The sequence below is a fragment of the Misgurnus anguillicaudatus genome, chromosome 1 (genome assembly GCF_027580225.2).
Source record: "Misgurnus anguillicaudatus chromosome 1, ASM2758022v2, whole genome shotgun sequence".
Taxonomy (NCBI): domain Eukaryota; kingdom Metazoa; phylum Chordata; class Actinopteri; order Cypriniformes; family Cobitidae; genus Misgurnus; species Misgurnus anguillicaudatus.
Genome location: NC_073337.2, coordinates 15,131,700 through 15,152,373, shown reverse-complemented (window position 1 = coordinate 15,152,373; position 20,674 = coordinate 15,131,700). Strand labels below are relative to the sequence as shown.

The 20,674-nt window shown below is 39.5% G+C and overlaps 1 protein-coding gene and 1 long non-coding RNA gene across 2 annotated transcripts in view; both read right to left on the bottom strand.

The window, feature by feature from the left end:
• Positions 1-13,755, bottom strand: part of celf2 (cugbp, Elav-like family member 2) — a 180,244-nt gene extending 166,489 nt beyond the window's left edge. Inside the window, exon 1 of the mRNA XM_055189930.2 lies at positions 13,568-13,755. Coding sequence (XP_055045905.1) covers positions 13,568-13,620 — 53 coding nt within the window. The 5' untranslated portion in view covers positions 13,621-13,755. The remainder of the gene's footprint in view (positions 1-13,567) is intronic.
• A 2,304-nt stretch (positions 13,756-16,059) lies between these two features.
• LOC141363714 (uncharacterized) lies at positions 16,060-18,544 on the bottom strand. The gene is made up of 3 exons (XR_012369281.1): positions 18,151-18,544; positions 17,072-17,204; positions 16,060-16,929 (listed from the first exon to the last, which is right to left on the bottom strand). It is a non-coding gene; the product is annotated as an uncharacterized lncRNA (long non-coding RNA).
• Between the last annotated feature and the right edge of the window lie 2,130 nt (positions 18,545-20,674).

The following is a 20,674-nucleotide window of genomic DNA, read 5'->3' as shown; positions in this document are numbered from 1 at the left end:
TATGAATACATATAAAAATTGCACTTGTCACATCGCGTTTATGTATTTTCATTCCTTCAGCAGACAAATGCAAACTTACTGTAGCTTAATAAAGCAATAAGCCCCAAGAAGCAGTGGGTTACCAGTGCATTTTTAAACAGCTAAGGGCCGTTGTTAGGCACGAGTGCTTAAAACCCCCTCCGATTTATCATTTTATATATGCTCCGATATATAAAATGCTCCGAATTATCATTTTATATACGCTTCCTTTCTAATGCGATCACCCCTTTGGCTTCACTTCCTGTCTCCATATATGGAGTTCCTGGAGGTGTCATAATGCAAAATAAAAGTGCCAGCAAGTGGGGGGGGGGGGTAAATTTAAATAAAATAAACTGAAGATTAAAATGGCCCTAACACATTTATTTATTCATTTAGCAGATGATTTGATCTAAAGCGACTTAAAATGAGAGGCCATTTAAGGAACCAACAATAAAGCCGTTTCTCAATACCAAGTACGCCAAACTCGGACTTGTGTCCTTCGTAGTTCGAACTTGCAAGTTCAGACTCGGAAGAACGAACTCTTGACGCGAAATGCATTCTGGGAAACTTCGCTGTCATAAGTCCACACAAGTCTCCTCTGATGCATCCACGATAAAAGGGGCGCAACAAGAACACATCCGCCGATTGGATGACAACTTGGGCTTGATGTGAACATTGAAATGGAACAGTACTTGGGCCGCGCCTGATGATGTTTCACAAGTCCACAAGAACGCAAGTACAGACAAGAACGCATATTGAGAAACGGCTTAAGTCTTGGAAAATCTTTGAAGATAAATGCACAAGTTTGTATTAAGATCTTTGGCATTTGATCTCTCACTTTAATACATTACTGAGACATTATTGCAATCTCTTTTGAAGCTTCTATGGATTACCATGACTATGCTATTATAATTGCACATGCGCGCACACAAGTATGTGTTAATGTCAAATAAATATACCATAGAAAAGCATGATTGTGGCCATGAAACACACTAGCACACTGTGGAGAGCTCTACAGTTTTTGTCCCTGATAGCAGCACGACACGGGTCATCCATGAGAATGATTACATAAACCCATGCTTCATTAAAGAGCCTCGCTCTCTCTTTATCTCCAATTCTTTCATCCTCCCTCTCCCCCACTTTCTCTCATACCCGCTCGCCCTTCTTTTAGGTGAACGTGTCACCCTGGAGATCAGGTCATTACCAGAGCACAGGAAGAGAGAGAATTGTCATCTGGCCTATCCACGTATGTGTGCATTTGTGTGTAGGTCAATGTGGTTGTACAGGTTTGGACATGTTGCATTGGAAATCCTGTGATGTCATCCAAGGTTAGCTTTCCATCTGTTTTTCCCTCCTCTTTTGTTTGGAACAGGGATGTGTGTGTGCGTGTGCGCGTGTGTGTTGGGGACATCTAGTTGTTGGCTAAGCGGACCAAAAGCATTGCAAGTGGGAAATATTTACATTTCTTAAAGGGACACTCCATTTTTTTAAAATACGCTCATTTTTCCAGCTCCCCTAGAGTTAAACATTTGATTTTTACAGTTTCGGAATCCATTCAACTGGTCTGGCGGTACGACTTTTAGCATAGCTTAGCATAATCCATTGAATCTGATTAGACCATTAGCATCGCGCTCAAAAGTAAGAGTTTTGATATTTTTCCTATTTAAAACTTGACTCTTCGGTAGTTACATCACGTACTAAGACCGACGGAAAAATAAAAGTTGCGATTATCTAGGCCGATATGGCTAGGAACTATACTCTCATTCTGGCTTAATAATCAAGGACTTTGCTGCCGTAACATGGCTGCAGGAAGCGCAATGATATTAGGTAGCAGCCGAAAATAGTCCCCTTGGTAACTTTCAATAGCAGGGGACTATTTTCAGGCACTACGTAATAACACTGCGCATCCTGCAGCCATGTTACGGCAGCAAAGTCCTTGATTATTACGCCAGAATGAGAGTGTAGTTCCTAGCCATATCTAGGATTCTCTGCAGACTGTTGCTCTACATCCTAAAAGAAAACCACAGATTATATTTTTGGCTGATTCGTGGAATAGCGCCCCTGTGCAGCAATGCAGAGAAAGCACTTGGTATTAGATGCACTCTTGACAATTTAGGAAAGCAACTTTGTAAAATCAATGTATTTACATACTGTAGGATTTGTTTACACTTACTGTAGTAATTTAGAAAATTTTGTCAGGCATAAGAGCGCAGGATAGTCGCCAGTGAAGTGCCTAGGACTGTGCCATAATCCAATCAACACCTATAATATTTCATATCTTACAGAAGCAGAGAGATGTATGTGCGTGGCTGTGGAAGTGTGTCCCGTTCAGGCTGCGGGGAGCAGGCATCAACACTATTCCAATTACTAGAGAGAATGAGAGTGTAGAAACGTGCCTAGATTGGGTGTATGTGAGCGCGCCAGGGCGACAGGTTTGTGTACGTCCGTGTGTATGTGTGTGTGCACAAAATGTCCATTCGGTTGAATGTGTGTCTCTCAGCAGTAATTGTAATGGGACTCGAGGGGTCTGAGTTTGGCCGCCTCGTCGGCCCTCCACTCTCATTCCACACCTTCCCACCGTAATTAGGATCTGAGAAGGCCTGGTAATGTCCAGACTCCTGGGGCTGTCTCACTCGCTCTGCCTTAGATAAGAGCCCTTGCTCTGGGCACGCAGGTCAGCATACAGCCTTCGAAAAGGGCCAGAAACACAGTCGGCCAGGACGAGTCTTTCAGCCGGGCACCTGGCCACCACACACGCGCGGATTTCTGCTCATCCAAGAACGGATGGCAAAGGAGTAAAAGCGATTTCTCCCACACCCCACATCTCATCATCGTTAAAAGGCGGATTATTGACCATAAATTTGATCAGGCTATTGCCACATAAGAGATGTGCTACTGATTGGCTATAAAGAGATCTCATTAGAGCGAAGGCGTGATCAGATATAAACCCAGCCTGATAGGCTAATAAACGCAGGCACGGGGCGCGCTGCCAGTAATGTGTTTCTGATCGTAATTTTTATGGGGATGTTTGGGAAGGCATTAACGGGAAAGATGAGCGCTTGCTGTGCGTAAATATGCCGTGATAGGGGCACGGGGGTGGGCAAACGTACGGGTGTTCACACTTAACCGGAGGTACTGAGAGGGAGCCAATGGCAACTATAGAGATGATTGAATCAGTGGAGTTTTGGCAAGACTGCTGGCAGAATGTTAGCTTTGCATTGTGAGTATGTGGTGCATTTTTGTTTCTTTGGCTGGGGCGGTGATGTCTTATAAACCGCTGATTGGAGAAAATCGAACATGATTTTTACTGTTTGCCACTATGGGAGTCTTTGGCAGAGGCATTGTGAGTCATGCGCCATAAGTGCCGCATTTCTAAATGTTAAAATTGGTAAACTTTTAACAACATGCCTAAAGAACTCTCTGTTGGTCTATCTGTTTCTGTATGCAGGGATGTTTCTAATGTTTACGCCCCTTAGGAACACGGTGTCTTCACTAATATTGCATAATTAAATATATCCATACTTCAAAGACGAAATTCTTGAAAATCTTTCAGAGATTAGATGCAGCAAACATCTTTTATCCAAGTGCTCATTGAAGCAGACTGGGAATTTGTAAACAGGGCTCTTGTAGTTCACATGGTAGAGCATTGCGTTAGGTTATGGGTTCAATCCCATACACATACTGTTTAAAAATGTATAGATTAAAGCCCCTTTGCATAAAAGCATCTGTCAAATGTGTACTGTAAATGTAAACATATAGGGCACCCTGTTTCTAAGAAATTGCATAAAGTCAGCCAATTAGATTCGAGAATGCTTTTGGAGAAAGCATTTGAGGAAGCAACTTGCCATTTTATATGTACAATGTGCATCAGATTTTTCATGGTCATACATTAGAGGTTGAGAGCTTAAAACTAAGACTGTAATTTAAAGGTACAGTACGTTTTTTAGGGGCATCTAGTGGTGAGATTGCGAATTGCAGCCAACCTCAATTTCGAAACGCAATAAGAAGCTACAGCAGCTGCCACTGTACAATGTGCATCAGATTTTTCATGGTCATACATCTGAGGTTGAGAGTTTAAACTACGACTGTGATTTAAAGGCACAGTACCTTTTTTAGGGGCATCTAGTGATGAGATTGCAAATTGCCGCCAACCTCAATTTCAAAACGCAATAAGAAGCTACAGCAGCTGCCACCGGACAAACATGTTGTCATCTCAAGGGGGTCGCACACCGAACGAGAAGCGCAGCGCCCTGTCGCGTCTAGGACAATTCGGAGGTATCTTACATCGGAAGTGCACGTTAAATAGCGTGAGCTTAGTCAGATAGCGTCTACTTCAAAATGCAAAATATACGTTAGCAGCCAATGTTAATCGCTAACAATTTGGGACAAATATGATGTTATTTAATGTTAAACTGGATTGGCGCGATAGAAATTTGAGCAGTGTCCAGAGTCAAAGCGGACAGCCGCCGACAGCCACCGCCAGTGTGCGTACATTCATAGAAAATAATGTGTTCTGTTTTTATATTCATGTCGCAATGCGACGTGGCGCTTCTTGTCCGGTGTGCGACCCCCTTTAGTCATCGTATGGAAGAAAGCACTCTGTAGAGCAGTTTGTCCATTTAGGACTACTGTAGAAACATGAAAGCAATTTCCATGTAAGGAGACCCGCAGTGTATGTAGATAAAAATGACTCATTCTGAGGTAATAACAACAATACAGTTCATTATGTAAGGTCTTTATACACCACTAATAATATAGTTATGTATAATATATTGCCTTTTTGTCAAGAATTCCTTCTAAAAGTTACACATTGCACCTTTAATAGCTGGAGATCAGTAAAAATATAAACAAAAACAAATGTTTAGTTAAAGTTTTCTTGATGAGCGTGGCTAAAACAGTATGCATCAGTATGATGCTAAGCCAGCGTAACCATGGAAACGCACACAGGGATTATAATATCAAAGACCAGAGAGAGGGGAGACAGAAATTAAAAAGAGTAAAAGTGTTGCAAGGGTGTTGCCTAGATTCCAGCAGTGCGTGTGTGCATGCGTTCACAGCGTGCTCATTAGCGCACAGAGACGACAGGAAACAGACATTCTTGTCTTCCTGTGAAAGCAGAAAAAGGGAAAGTTTAACAAAATACCACACACACATTGCTTGTGCTCAGTCACCTGACTTTAATCAGAGCGAAAGCCTCACTTAACCGTCCAACAACCTGAGCTCCGCACAGCTGGACAGCACCTTTCCCTTTCGCACACACTTCCGACTTTCACTGAGCTCTCACTTCCAACCAGAAAGACATGTGAAAATTTACTGCTGATGCACGCGGTCTACTCTCATATGTGGTAAACCTATGCAAATAAACCCCTTAAAGAAAGTTATGCGCTCATGTATCTTGCTATGTGCCACATGCCGGACTGAATCCCCGGGGACTGACAGTCCGGGATGTGTGTGTGTGTGATCTCAAGCGTAAGACCTGCCTTTCTCTCCACAGCGGAGTAAAAACATAAGACACAGTAGACACAGACAGCTACGACTGAGATTAAGCACACACGCAACACAGCTGGAGTCGGGAACTTCCTGTGTGAGCACTCACTGGGGTGAAGGGATAGAGGAGCTTGCAAACACTCAGCGAAGCAAAACAATGATGGACGAAAGAGAAGAAATCTCACCATGTTTAGCTTCTTATTATCTCAGCTATTCGAGATGACCAAAATGCAGGGAACAACTACTATTTGAGGATGTGAGATATTTAATATACATTAGAAGCGTTTCTAGGGGGACTAAATTATTGTAGACCGGCAAATGATTGGCTCATTTATACACCGTGAGGGACCCTAAGATTGGGATTGCAATGGAAATACATTTCTCCCACCTTTGTGTGAAATATCTTGCCCTTCTGGTGGCGTTTTGTACCACCTTTGTAGTGTAAAAATAAGCTTTAATATTTCACTGGTAACCCTCATAACCCCCCACCCTTTACAGAGGTGGGACCATCAGGAGCAGTGGGAGTGTTCTCCACAAGAACAGTAAAAGTAGTAAGAGGTCTTTACCATATTTGTCCTGTCTTTTAATTCCAAATTGATTCATCACTTTACTGGCCTTGCCCTGTGTGTGTTTGTGCGTGCAACGGTGAAAGGGATAAAGAGAGGCCGCTTTCTTCCCACAAAACCTTTTAAACTATGCCGTAAAATCATAACAAATGATATCAGCATGTGGCCAAGGGAGAGGGAAAGCGAGTAAGAGAATGAAAATTTTCCCCTGCGAGTGTGGCATCTCCCAAAGTGCGGCATCTGGAAAGACACTCGACTCTTTATATAAAGTGTGTGTGTGTGAACATGAGGAGTGTTTCTCTGTTAATATGCATGAGACTACAAAATTCAGGTAGTCAACAATAATACTACTCTACTTTGAACAGATAATTTTGTAAACAGTGTTATTTTACAAACCACGAGTACCAGATTTTATTCATAATGTAACATTCAGATGCTGTAGATGCTACATATACCGAATGCTACATAGATGCCACATAGAACGCATGCTACAAAGATGCTACAGAGTAGGGTTGTGCCGATAGACGATAGTATCGTGTATCGACGATCGTCAGATATATCGCAATAGCAGGCCTCATGATGATAGTTGGCGATCGTTATTATTATTATTATTATAGTTTCACATTAACATGCGCATTGCGTGCTTTTCCTCGCATGAGAGAGTTTGTGGGCTTTACTTTGCGGGAGAGAGCTTGTAAGCACCTGGACTTATTGCGTGGGTCTTGGACTCTTGCTGGGACCTTAGAATGCATGCTAAATATATATGCTACATAAAATGCATGCTACATAGATGCTACATAGAATGCATGCTACATAGATGCTACATAGAACGCATGCTACATAGTTGCTACATAGAATGCATGCTACATAGTTGCTACATAGAATGCATGCTAAATAGATGCTACATAGAACGCAAGTCTACGGTCTGTCCTATTTACACTCATAAGTAAATGGGTGTGTCTGTGTGTGTATGGGTTTATTTTAATTTGAGAAAAAATTGTCTCCAAAAGTTGGCTCTACAAAAACGTCCTGGTTTTCTAGGCATTGAGTTCAGGTAAGCGTACGGCACACAAAATTACCTTTATAAAAATGACCTCATGGTATGTCCTCATTTAGACAGCTGGTAAAAGTGAGCGGGTTTCTACATTTGTGCAGAAAGAGCGGGTGCTACTTTTGACAGCAAAGTGAAACATCCGTGTGTTAGTTACAGGGTTAGATATCTGTGTGTGTGTGTGTGTTTGTGTGTGCGTGTAAAAGCTCTATGAATGGTTCCTGAAGTGCTCTTCTCAAACATAGCTGCTGCACATTCTCCTCTCAGAACCGGCGTAGGTGGAAACCAGCACTGATATGCCTCTCTGGATTTCAACCTTATCATAGAAAACTGCCTACATGCACAAATGAGAGAGGGAGAACGGGAGAGAGAGAGGGAGAGAGATTACAATAGGCTCTGTCTGTCTCTCAGACAGTCAGACACTCAGTTTTAATCACGGTCATTCAGGGCGGCCTGAAAAGAGCCTCTGTCCTGAGCTCTGTGCTCTCCTACAGCTCAAACAATGCAGCACACACACATACATTCTCATTAAAATCCTATGACCATTTCCCAATTGCCTCAACCAGCCAAAAAAATCATATCTTTCATGCAAGCATTTGCAACTGAGAATTGTAAGAACGTAAATGTCTTAATGTTCTCATTTGTTTAAAAATATATTTTACATACAGTATAGAGCTATACATTGAATGTGGACGTTCAATGCCCAGATAATGTGCTTATCTGAGGACGAAGAAAAATCCGGTCTCAAATTTAATATCATTGCTGTCTAGGAAAAACAATTGAGATATTAATAGAGAAATCTCACATCTTTTATGGACAAGACTGAATGTGTGGAATGGCTTTTTTGGATGGTGTTATTTTGGGGAACACGATGTACGACAGTGGTCTATAAACAAAGCGTTAAGATGCTCTCTCTCTTTTTCCACCTCTATCTTTCACTGTCTAATTTCTTCTAGTGTCTATTGTTCTGTCTGCATTCATTTTCCTGCCTATCTCTCCTTCTGCTGTAATTGTGATGGGTGAGCTGATAATTGTAATTACGTTCTCTAGGTAGAGATTGTGCGCGTGTGTGTGTTTGAGAGGTGGGGGTTTGTCTTCAAGGGGTGCAGGCCCATCTGGGTAACTCGTGTAGGCTTTGGAAATGTCAGACTGTGCAACAATATTGGTCTCGCACACGTACACACAGTATAATGGGTACACTGACTAGACGACGGAGGGCAGTGCATCGCCACAGCTGACTCCAGCCAATAATACAGAGCTCTAGTGGAGACCAGTGAATCGAACACACACACAACATGTCAAATGCTGTCTTCACTTCCAGCTCGGCACTGTCGCGTCTCTTCCTCATTACCCTGAGCTTTACAGAACGAAAGTGTATGTCCAACAAACCGAAAACAACAAATGTGCAATCACAGGAATGCATACCTTTTTATTAAATGTGTATTAATATCAGTAAAGATCTTGAAATGATATAGACATACAGATATACACACAGACAGCTGGATAGACAGACATATACATACATAGACAGATAGATAGACAGATAAACAGACGAATAGATGGACACACAGAAACACAGACCGAGAGACAGAGAGATAAAAAGAAAAGTATTAAGCATGATTAGGCAGAAAGACATTAAGTCAGACAGAAAGATTGACAGACACACACATAAATAGATAGGCCAACAGACAGACATATGAATAAACAGACACATACGCAGACACACACAAACACAGATAGACAGACAGACAGACAGACAAACAAGTATACAGGCAAACGACAAGATACACACATAGATAAACAGGCCAACAGACAGACATATGAATAAACAGACAGACAGACAGACAGACAGACAGACAGACAGACAGACAGACAGACAGACGACCCAATACACACAAAGTATAGACATAAAGGCAGGCAGGCAGATAGATATATAGATAGATAGACAAATAGATAGGGAAGGCAGACAGACAGACAGGTATACAGTCAGACAACCACATACACACATAGATAGATAGATAGATAGATAAATAGATAGATAGATAGACAGACAGACAGACAGACAGACAGACAGACAGACAGACACAGATAGACAGGCAGACAGACAAACAGGTATACAGGCAGACGACCACATACGCACATCGATAGATAATAAGATAGATAGATAGATAGATAGATAGATAGATAGACAGACAGAAAGACAGACAGACAGACAGAAACACAGATAGACAGGCAGACAGACAAACAGGTATACAGGCAGACGACCAGATACGCACATCGATAGATAATAAGATAGATAGATGATAGATAGATAGATAGACAGACAGACAGACAGACAGACAGACAGGCAGACAGACTGACAGGCAGGCAGGCAGACAGGCAGGCAGGCAGACAGACCAACAAACAGATGAATTAATAGACAGACACGGACAGACAGACATAGACAGACAGTCAGACAGATCCACACAGATAGACAGACAGGCCGATTGACAGATAAATAAATAGACAGACACATAGACAGACCGGCAGACATACAAGTAGACAGACAGATAGACAGATGCATAGACAAACAGATAGACACACACACACGCACACACACACACACACGCACGCACTTAGACATACAGACATGCTAACAAACAGACATTAAAACAGGCAAACACATACACAGACAGACAAACAGACATTACATAGCCGTTCTACACTCATGCGTTTTAAATATCTAGCTGTAATTACACAGTTAATGTTTTCGTCCTTTTCGTTGTCGCTCTGCACTCAATACACAACCGCGCTCGTGCACGTGAGGCTGGTACAGGTGCAGAGATCAGGACTGAATGCCGTTCATCTGCGTTGCCCGTCTGTGTGCAGCAGCCTGACAGCCGCTAATGCCGGGGATCAGGGAGAGGCTAACGGCATGAGCCACCCACCCACATACACATACATATACACACGCACACATACACACATACAGTACACACACACACAGAAAAGCCACTCAGCCAGATAATTACGGCTGCGTTCTGGGCAGAGGCTTAAACACACACTCAGAGCCGTAGCCGCTAACAGCGTTCATTAAAACCAACACTGCAAAGGTCAGAGGTCACCCGCTGCTAAGGACCGACGCTTGCCACTCCATTGCCTCTCCAGTGCCACTCTATGTCTCTCTGTAGCCTGAAAGCAACTTGTTTTCGATTTCGGTCGACGGACCAACGTAAAGATGGGTTTACGGTCGAGCTTACCTCCGAGAACACTGAATCTGGTGTTTAAATATGGCACTAATCAAATCATCTCCCCCGCCTGCCTCGCCGCTAATTCAATAAAGGCAACAACTTGTCATTGTTATTTAAAGTAATTTTCAATGTAATCAAGTGGTATTAATAAGCATGCTGCCTCTCATTACCGACTCAACCTGCCTTCCGAAGCGCGCCGAGCGCAGTGTGTGCATGTCAGCGTGACAGAGAGACTTTTGTGTTCCTGTATGTGTGTGTGTGTTATAGCATTATGCATATGCTCATGACTCATTGTGTGCGCTCGTGTGGGTGGACATGAGTATTTTTGTTCTTGTTCATTGCATTGAAAGAAGTTGCTGCATCTCTTGACTGCTTATTTAAGACACTCGCACAAGTTACAGAAGGATGAGAAGTTGGGGAGGTGATCACAATGAGTGTATGCAGTATAGACCTCAAGATGTAGAGACAGATTAAACAACAGATCTACAACAAAATCATGTGTTAACTGTGCAACAGAAAATGCATTTCAAGTAAAGAAACTATAACATATTTACATGTCACACTTTAAACAACACCGTTGCTCAAAATGCACCAAGAAAACTGGGATCCCACGGACAGCTTAGCCCTTAAACAAGAAATGCTACGTATAGGAATCGAAACTGGATCATAACAAAACTGCAATATCATTAAGATGCGTCATTTTCAAATATAAAATGAACTACGCAGGAATTATTGCTAACAGTCAGAAATTTCAAGGTGGTAATTTACTGGAAACGTACGGATAAAGAAGAAAAAAGAAAAGGTAATGTAGATGCTGGAGTGTTTGTTTGCGCCGCACATCAGATTTGCGTCCAGAAAGATCAACTTAATAGATAGCAAAGACGCTGTTTATTTCTGGATCCAATTTTATCTGTCTTCTCTCTCTGTGTTTTCTCCAGTCTCTACTCAAATAAAGGACGACAGGAAAAAAAAGAGTTTGAACCAAAGGCGAGATAATGATAAAGTTAATCGGATGCTGAGCAAACACACACACACAAGTGTGTCCTCATTAGACAAGTGTTCTGGGTCGTCGGGTGGCTTCATTAGGCTGTAAAGAATGCCAGCGAGAGCCCTAAAGCTACGTGAGAAAGAAAAACGGAGAGAATGGAGGAAGGAAAAAGTGGAAATTAGAGGGAAATGGAATTGAAAATATACAGGTAAAATAAAGGGCAAAGGAGAAGAAAAGGAATAACGCTGCTGATTCTAAGCTGGCCGGAAGCTTGAAAAAATAAGGACAGGAAGGAAATGTTAAAGGAAAAAGAATGACAGGGCAGCAGAGCTTATTCTAAACTGGTCTTTATTGAAGGAAGAAAGGAAGGAAGGAAGGAAGGAAGGAAGGAAGGAAGGAAGGAAGGAAGGAAGGAAGGAAGGAAGGAAGGAAGGAAGGAAGGAAGGAAGGAAGGAAAGAAGGAAAGGTTAAAGGAAAAAGGAAAAAGAAAAGAATGACAGGCAACAGAGCTAATCCTAAACTGGTCTTTACTGAAGGAAGGAAGGAAGGAAGGAAGGAAGGAAGGAAGGAAGGAAGGAAGGAAGGAAGGAAGGAAAGGTTAAAGGAAAAAGAAAAAAGAAAAGGAATGACAGAGCTGATCCTAAGCTGGTCTTTATTGAGATGGTCTGGCACCTGCTCCTCTGGCTAATCTAGAGCCTCTACACTAATAAAGAAGAGAAAGACAAATAGTGATCCATCAAACGTCCTCCCCCCTCAGCCATCTCTCTCTTTCCCTGAACATAAGATTGTGCCCCGGTCAGCTCTGGGGTAAAAAACGTGATCGTGATTGTCAGTCGAAGAAAAACCCCAGAACATACCGACTAATAGTGGCGTATTGATCGGGAAACGTCTACTTAAATGCAGCAGTAGCCTGTGACAGGACCAGGACGACGGGGCTTATAAAAATCACCGCACATGTGTGTGCGCTCTAGTATGTGTATCAATCTGGGCTTTTGCACAATTTTTTTTTTAAGAGATTGTGTTGCACATTTTGTCTTTTGGTGTGTGTATGTACATTTTGGTGCATCCTGAGCTGCGACCCGGAATAAATATTTGACCAAAAATAACACTTATTCCAAAAGAGCGCAGCATGTCATCTTTATACCCTTGATCTATTTTCATTATTCTGTGTGGAATACAGTGGTGCCCCAATTTACGACAACCCAGAATCCTGAACTATATTCGTGGATCCGGAGTATTTATAGTGCACTTCGTACCCTCATTTAAAAGCCTTCTTAAATGCATTACAAATATGTTCACGGGCATATAAAGTGACCTTAAAATATAGCATCTGATACATCAAAATAACTCTTTTAGGCTTTAATATGGGTACATATAATAAATTTGGTTTGTTATTTTGAATACAAATAAATTACTTAGATTAAATGCTTATCTTATTTTGGGGTCATGTGTGTTTCCGAGAACTAAAGCGGAATGATGATACATCATGACTGGCTTTCGGTGGTTTCAGTTGCCCTTTTATACTTCCTCAAAAACTTACAGAGAACAGACTTTGCACAATGGCGTTGTCTTTGCTTTAGACCCAGTGGGCTCCCTGGCATTTTGAAAGCACCTTATGAAGCACCAATAAAAGATTATTTTGGGGTAAGGGTTAATTGATGCCTCTAATACACCTTTAACATATTTTTGAAAAATAAAGGTGCTTAGGAGAAAACCCTTAAATGTGTCAACTTCAAAGACGCAAATTTCCCATGCGCAATAGCTGGGGATGTGCAACTCTGTGTGCCATATCAGAAATCAATTAAAGTCGATTGATATAAAGCGTAAAAATCAACTCCTTCGTTCTTTCCATCTAAAACTGACGATGATGCGCGCTGCATCTTTTCAGCATCAGCACCATCGTCCCGCATCACAGATGAGACGAGACGCGCCCGGTCCGATAATCCTCCTCATGCCGGACCCGCTCACTTCTGTGCCAACAGTTCCCGACATATTCGGGGGAGGGTGTGGATCTCTCAAAGGGTTAATAAGACACTCCATGCGTCAGACACATGACAGTGTATGTGAGAACTCAAGAAAAAAAGTCCCGCACACACTTTTCAGCCCAAAATAGCGCACGCAGTTACGTCTCACAACATGCGACAGGAGCGCAACAAAAGCGCGTCCTCTGCGCGGATAGATGGAGACACTCGGCGCTCTCCGCATGCATGTTCGGCTCGGTTCTTACCTTAACACGTTCCAGCTCTTGAGAGGGTCCAGGTCTGAGATTATAGAGACCATGGTTGAAGCTCGGGCTTTGTTCGGACAGAAAGCGGTGGATAGGAGTGAGTGAGTGAGCGAGCGTTGATACTCCGACTGTCTCTCTGCGCTGCTCTGAGTGTGATAGCGCTGAAAACAGTCGCTTTTTCCTCCGCCCCTCACAACCACTTCAGCTCTGCCTCTCTCTCTCTCTTTCTCTCTCTCACTGCCTCATCTCTGTACGGTCCCGTGTGTCTTATAACGTGTAACCTTTTCCATGCAGAAATCTTATATTAGATTCTCCTGAATGAATACATCATAGCTGTGTGTAAGGTCAGAGGTTAAAGGTTCTGTATAAAAGCCAACACCACATCGTTTTACAAAGAACCATTTAATATTGGGTGCATGGGGTGGGACACAGACCTGCATTTATTAACTAGCAAGACATTAAAATGATTAATTATTACATAATTAAATTATATTCAGTCCCCATCTCTGTATTGGGTTTAGTTTGCATAGCTGCAAAACGTTGGTTTTTCTGTTTAATGTTTGAGCTTTTATTTGCATCTCTTTGGTTATCCTAGAATGTTTTTTTTTCCACCAGAGACATTTAGCAAAAAATGAACCACACGCTGCTCCTTAAAATAATGATATGTATTACGGGTATTGTTACCAAATACGATATACTGAGACATGTAAGACATTCATATTGCAATACTGTACTGTATCCAACTTGGCTAAATAACCTAAAGCATAATGATGTTTCTCATTCCAAATTCTGCATTTTTTGCTACATATTTCCGTCTGTACTTGTTATACGGATAATTGTTCATGATGTCCTTGATTCTATTGATTGCTTTAGAAGTTCAGCTCCGGCCATTGAAGCGTTGTGATCAAGTACTTTTAGACACAAATAGTGTCTTTAAACGGAGTAAGCACTATTATATAGCACACTATAATCATGACAAAGAATAGATAACTTCACATTGGCATTTTTGAAGCTTTTGAATGTCTTCCCTTGAAAATGTTAACATGAAATGAATCATAAACTGAGAAAAAAATAAAACGTCTGTGTGTTAAAGATAGACACAGAATTCATGTGACACTACTGCCGTATCTAACAAAACTTCCTGTTTGAGACATCACCACATCCTGTTTTAGGGTCGATACCTTGTCGGTTTTCTAACTGTAAAGAGCTAAGGCTCACAGGCTTACATTTATTCAGCTGGAAGTTTTATTTTAAAGCGACGTGTACAGTTTTATTAGTATATGTGTTCACTAGGAATCAAACCCATGACTTATGCTCTGCCAATGCAATGCTCCACCATTTGAGCTATAGTAAGACATGCACGCCCAATGTCAATTTCTTTGTGAAACCTAATATTTTTTTAATGAATGCATATGTGTGAGACCCCAGCATTCGTACACAAATCTCCCATTTCCTGTGTATTTCTTTTGGTCAAAGCTATTAGGTCATACTGGATTCCTTTATGCTGTGATGGGTTTGTAAGTGGTCATAATTAAACAATTTTTTTTATTTAGATATATTGACCTACCCAAAGCAGGACATTTAAAATGGGTATGTGCAGCAACCGGATATATCACATGCTAAAGTGTTGTAGTAATGTGCGATACTCACTGTTAGACATTTTCAAGGATTTTTACAGTAACCTACTGGCAACACTGTTGCCAGTAGGCTACTGTAAATAAGATTTACAGTTCTAAACTGTATTTCCATTTTACAGTATTTAAATGCTACTGTAAATATGTAATACAGTGTGCTACCGTAAAAAACCCAGGTTTAAAGTATACTACTGTATACTATACTGCTATTCTTTTTTTATACATTCATTTTTATTATATTTAAATTATTATATTTAAATTTTTAGATAAAATAAATTTTTTACATTTTAACCTACAGATACTGCTAACATTTAATTCAAAGAGACAATTTTAAATATTGAAACCTTTATTTAAAACAATACAAATACTTTAAGAAGTTGTGTGAAATTACATTTAAAACATACACATTTCAAATCATTTGCAGTAATACATTTAAAATAACACAAATTATAAACATACATACGTATAACACTGATTACAGGTTTAGTTAATCCAAAAATTATAATTTTATAATTTAAACAATGATTTTCTTTGGTTTTCTAGTTACAATGGGAGTAGTCTGTGACCGCATTATAAAATGGCTCCACATTATACGTGCTATATATTTCAAGTGTCCCAAAGACATACAAAAAGGGGTGATGAAAATATAATCCATATAATAAATTTTGACCCGTCATTTCTCTAAATAAGTAATGCAAGTAAACAGCTATACCTGATGGATAGGATGCTCACAGTCAAGTTTACAGTCAGGCCTGCAACAACCAGGATATACCAACAAAAAATACACATAATGAATAATGTTTAGATGCAGTATTTGGAGTCTATGGCATAGTACTTACAAGCAATCATGTATGCCTTTAGATGACTTTAAATTATGTCAAGTTACATGGAGTTATGCTATAATGATTTGGTGTTATACATTTTGCATCCTACTTTTGAAGCTAGAGAGGTGATCATGATCCACTACCACTGTAACCAGAAAACCCATAACACCACAAAATCAGCATCATAATAGCAAAATTAAAATTTTTGTGACCCTTCTATTTAGTCTAGTTAAGTTCTCTTAAAATAGAACTGGTTTAAAATGAAACAATGACTGTCTGTCTTTACATTTATCTTCACATTTACAGAAAAGGCAAATAACATACAGTGCAATGCAAAGTATACATTTTTTATCAGCATGTGCATACCCTTGTTTGAACCCATGGCGTTTTATGATGCTAACACAATGCTCAAACACAGAGAAAGGTTCTAAGAACGTTCCTTGAAAGTTCCCAAAGATCCCAATAACGTTATGAACGTTTTTGCTTGTAATGATAAAAAAACATTACATTCTATTATTTACAAACTGTTGTAAAACACACTCATAAAATATACTAAACATGTGTTTTAAACATTGTGAGTACATTTAACCATGACATTGTCTGAAAATAAAATGTAACATTCCTCTAACATTCGGACAATCAAGAAACATTCCTAAACAATTTAAAAACTGGACACTTTTATGTTGGCTTAACATTATTGGGACCTTTGGGAACGTTGTTAGAACTTAGAACTAGAGGAGATATACTCTTTAGCCTTTACTTACAGTAAATACAGTAAATGTACTTACCAACTTACAGTTCTGAATGCACATCAATTGTCATAAGAAATAATACAGTAGCTTCAAAAAATACCAAACTTCTGGTATAAGATAATCAGTCTTGTTATAAAATAATCCTGTGAGTCCTGTAAGCAAAAGAAAGATGGTCATAATTATTTTGAACCACAGTTTTTTACAGTACTGTTTGTTACAGCTGTTAGTTAAGAAGGGAGACCTAACTAACCCATATATGCAGCACATACTGTATCTTATTGAGAAGTGTCTGACCTAATACAAGTTGTTTCACTCAAACTCTGTGAGGTGGTGAAGAAAGGATGGATATTCTGTTGTCCTCTTCATCCTCACTTGTCTCTCATTCCAGTTCTTGCAGTGTATTTTGTTACATCCTCCTTAATTTATCCTCCCAAAGAAATTAGACAGCAGAATTAATGCAGGGAAAAAAGGACATATTTAACACATTTAATACATGATGCTAAACACTCATATTTTTCAGTAAATACTGTTTTGAAATGATAACCAGAGTAGATGTACTGTACTCGAATCACTGCACCATCGCCACAGGTCTGTGTGTTAGGACACTGGGACATGGTTTTCTGATCGAGGCTGAATATTTACTGTACAGCTACATTGGCCTCAAAAGCAATTTAATACAAAACAAAAACACATTTTAAAACTTGATTTTATGCAAATTAGGTTTCAGCCTTTATGTTTAAACATATTCACATTTAAAATATAATGTTTTTCGATTGGCCACAACACACAAACAACATACGCTCATACATTGAAGTCGTTTGTAAAACTGTTAAACAAACTCTTATTATGTTCACATGGGACTTTCTAAAATGCTTAACGTAGTTTAACGAATTTGAAAGATAAAATTTAGTTATACACCTTATTAATAACGCATAATTTATGTAACAGGTAAAGCCAAGCGGATGAGAATATAAACACAACGTAACTTACACATTAAGAGTTTTCCTCCCAGCTTCATGTAATTTAGGGTACTTTGTTAAATATGCTTTTTATTAATAAATTATTCTCTAGGTAACGTTATATACTAAATCTGATCTTTTCATATCATTGACGTATACATTAGGCTACGTTAAGCATTTCTTGATAATAGTTTTATAAAAGGAAAACACTAGCGTGTAATTTAACGCACCGCGCGTGCTCGTAGGCTTGCATACACATAGGATGATTTATTAATTAGGTTTATACTGACTTTGGTAAACTAATATTACCGTTATACGTTAAGCAACGCGTCCGGTTAACGGTTTTAAAATGTCCCGTTCGGGTAAACAACAACCGCGGGTCTGATAATAAATAACTTATATAGATTATTTTACCTTGCTGGTCTTTTTTCATTCTCTCCTCTCGTGTATCTTCAACTGAAAAGCGCCGCTGTGCTGTCCCAGGGAAAGTCTTGTTTGAAAACTCTTCAGTTTATGTGCACACCTGAAATCAGTCCTCTGAACACCTGTGCTGCTACATGGTTCCTTAGCTAAAATAAGTCAACGCCTGTGTGTATACAATTGTCAAAAATGATGATTTTGAGAAAAATAAAATAAGGATTTGTGTGAATAAGGAAAATGCCGCCAAAAGACTGTTAGAAAATATACAGTAGCATACAGCAATTTTCAAAAATACAGTAAATTACTGTATATGATGTATGATGTCACAGAAAATTCCCAAAATGCAACGCGAATTACAGTTATGTACTGTATAAATAGTTGACAGTATTATACTGGGTGATATACAGTAAATAACTGTAAAAATTACAGAAATGTCTAACAGTGCTGTTACTTTTCATCTGACAAGGTCAACAATCATATATTTGTCACGTTATGTGACACAAATTTGCAGGTCAGAGGTCACGAAACATAAACTTTGGAATGCAAATTTTTCCAGTCTGAAACATAAGTATTGAAGTCAATCGAATTTAAAATCTAGTGTGACCGTATCTTCTTCCACCCTGAAGCTATTTTGGGGATTTTCGCCTGGATTTGGCTTACCCAATTTCAAAAGCTTCCCATACCCACATGCAGAGGTTTACATACAAATGTTTGGTATCATTTTACAGGAAACCCTTTAAAATTACATAAAACACTGTTGAAAGTGCTAAACATGGTTGTATGTGATGTCAGTCCTCTAATAAACACAAAAATAAATAGGCGCTTTTTGATGTTTTTTTTCTAAAGTTTTTATTTAAAAGTGTATAACTCTGGCCCTGAGTGCCTCAGCTCCCTGCAGACAGTTTTGTTTGATTCCAGCAATTGCCAGCTCACAGAGGAAAAAAGATTTTTTTCTCTATCATAATCTATCCAAAAGTTATTTTACTCCAACCGAAGGGAGGAATAATACCCTTTTTGTATACAATTTCTGCCTAAAAACATTTGAAGTGCTCCCATAACCACATACAGTGGAATAAATGCAATTTCTTTATATCATTTTAAAAAAAACCCTTTGAAGTTACATAAAAAGCTGCAGTTTGTGACAAATAGTGTTATTTATGTTGTTTTTCATATGATGAAACACCAAATTTTCTTTTTTTATGTTGTAAATACTGTCTTTGATAGTGTATAACTCTGGATCTAGGTGCTCTAGCAGACTGCAAACAGTTCTGGTTGTTACCAGCAGCAGACAGTGAACACCCAAAAAAAGAATGATCTCTTTAGCATGTCGCATTCAAAAGTTATTTTCATTTTACTGAAGTGTCCGAAAATACATTTTTCATATAAATATTAATTTTTTGTTTAGCACATATAATAAATAGCAAGGGATTATTCATGCACAAAACCTAAGAAAATGCTGTGAATGGACTCATTTTTTAGAGTAGGACCTAAGAGAAAAGATGGTGTATCATTTGTGGCTATCTGTGCTATCTGAGGCAGTCCACACTCAATTATCCCATATGTTTACAAAAGACGATTTTTTACATCATTATTCATTCAACTATTGTTGGATATGTGTTAATAATAGAACAAAAATAACGCTGTAGCCTTATTCCTGAGAATGAGAGCTTTCATTTGATATAAGACTTGCCCATGTTTGCCATACTTGAAAAATATGAAATATGTGAATATTAAATCATATACAAAATTATGGGGGGGGGGTGATAGAGTAAATTAAGTGTAAATAACTTTCTTACAGTAAAAGATTTCTCAAAGTGATGCATATCTGGAGAAAGTAGAGAGTCTAAGCTTTCAAACAGTATCTCATATGTGTTACTGGGGTCCATGATGGACCATTAAAGATTAAAAGAATATTTTATTTGAGTCAAAATACGAAATGTTGTCCCCGGGACTGGGTCCTCAGGGTTTAAGAGGATAACACAAAATGTGCTTAGAGGCGTGTTATATTTTAGGGTCCCATGAAATCAAAACTGACAATTCTTATTTTTTAATGGTATAGTGTTCATTGAGAATTTTTTGGTGTAGGTCATTATTATTATTATTATTTAATTAATGTATAATAAACTTTAATCAAATCTGAAAGTGCAGTTCGCCCCTCTTGTGGCCATGCTTTCATAGACTGTAAAAAAAAAAATAGATGTAGTCTCCGTATTGTTACCGGTAGTTTTATGAAAAACACTTTTTAATCCAGTAGTAAGCGGAGCCTGCCATTGCCATCTTGGCAGCGCATCACCATGCATCACTCGCGGAGAACCGATAATGTCAACAGGGTGGGTAGAGCTGAGGTGCCTAGTTGCTGAAACCACGCCCACCTGTAGTGACAGCAGTGGCAGTTCACCCATCACTCAAGTGGCCACACCCTTAAAGGGACAGCAAGTAGGATTTTCTCCCATCTAGTGGTGAAATTGTATTTTGCATTCAAACAAATAGTGCTCTCTGGCGCCTCGCTTTTCTAAAT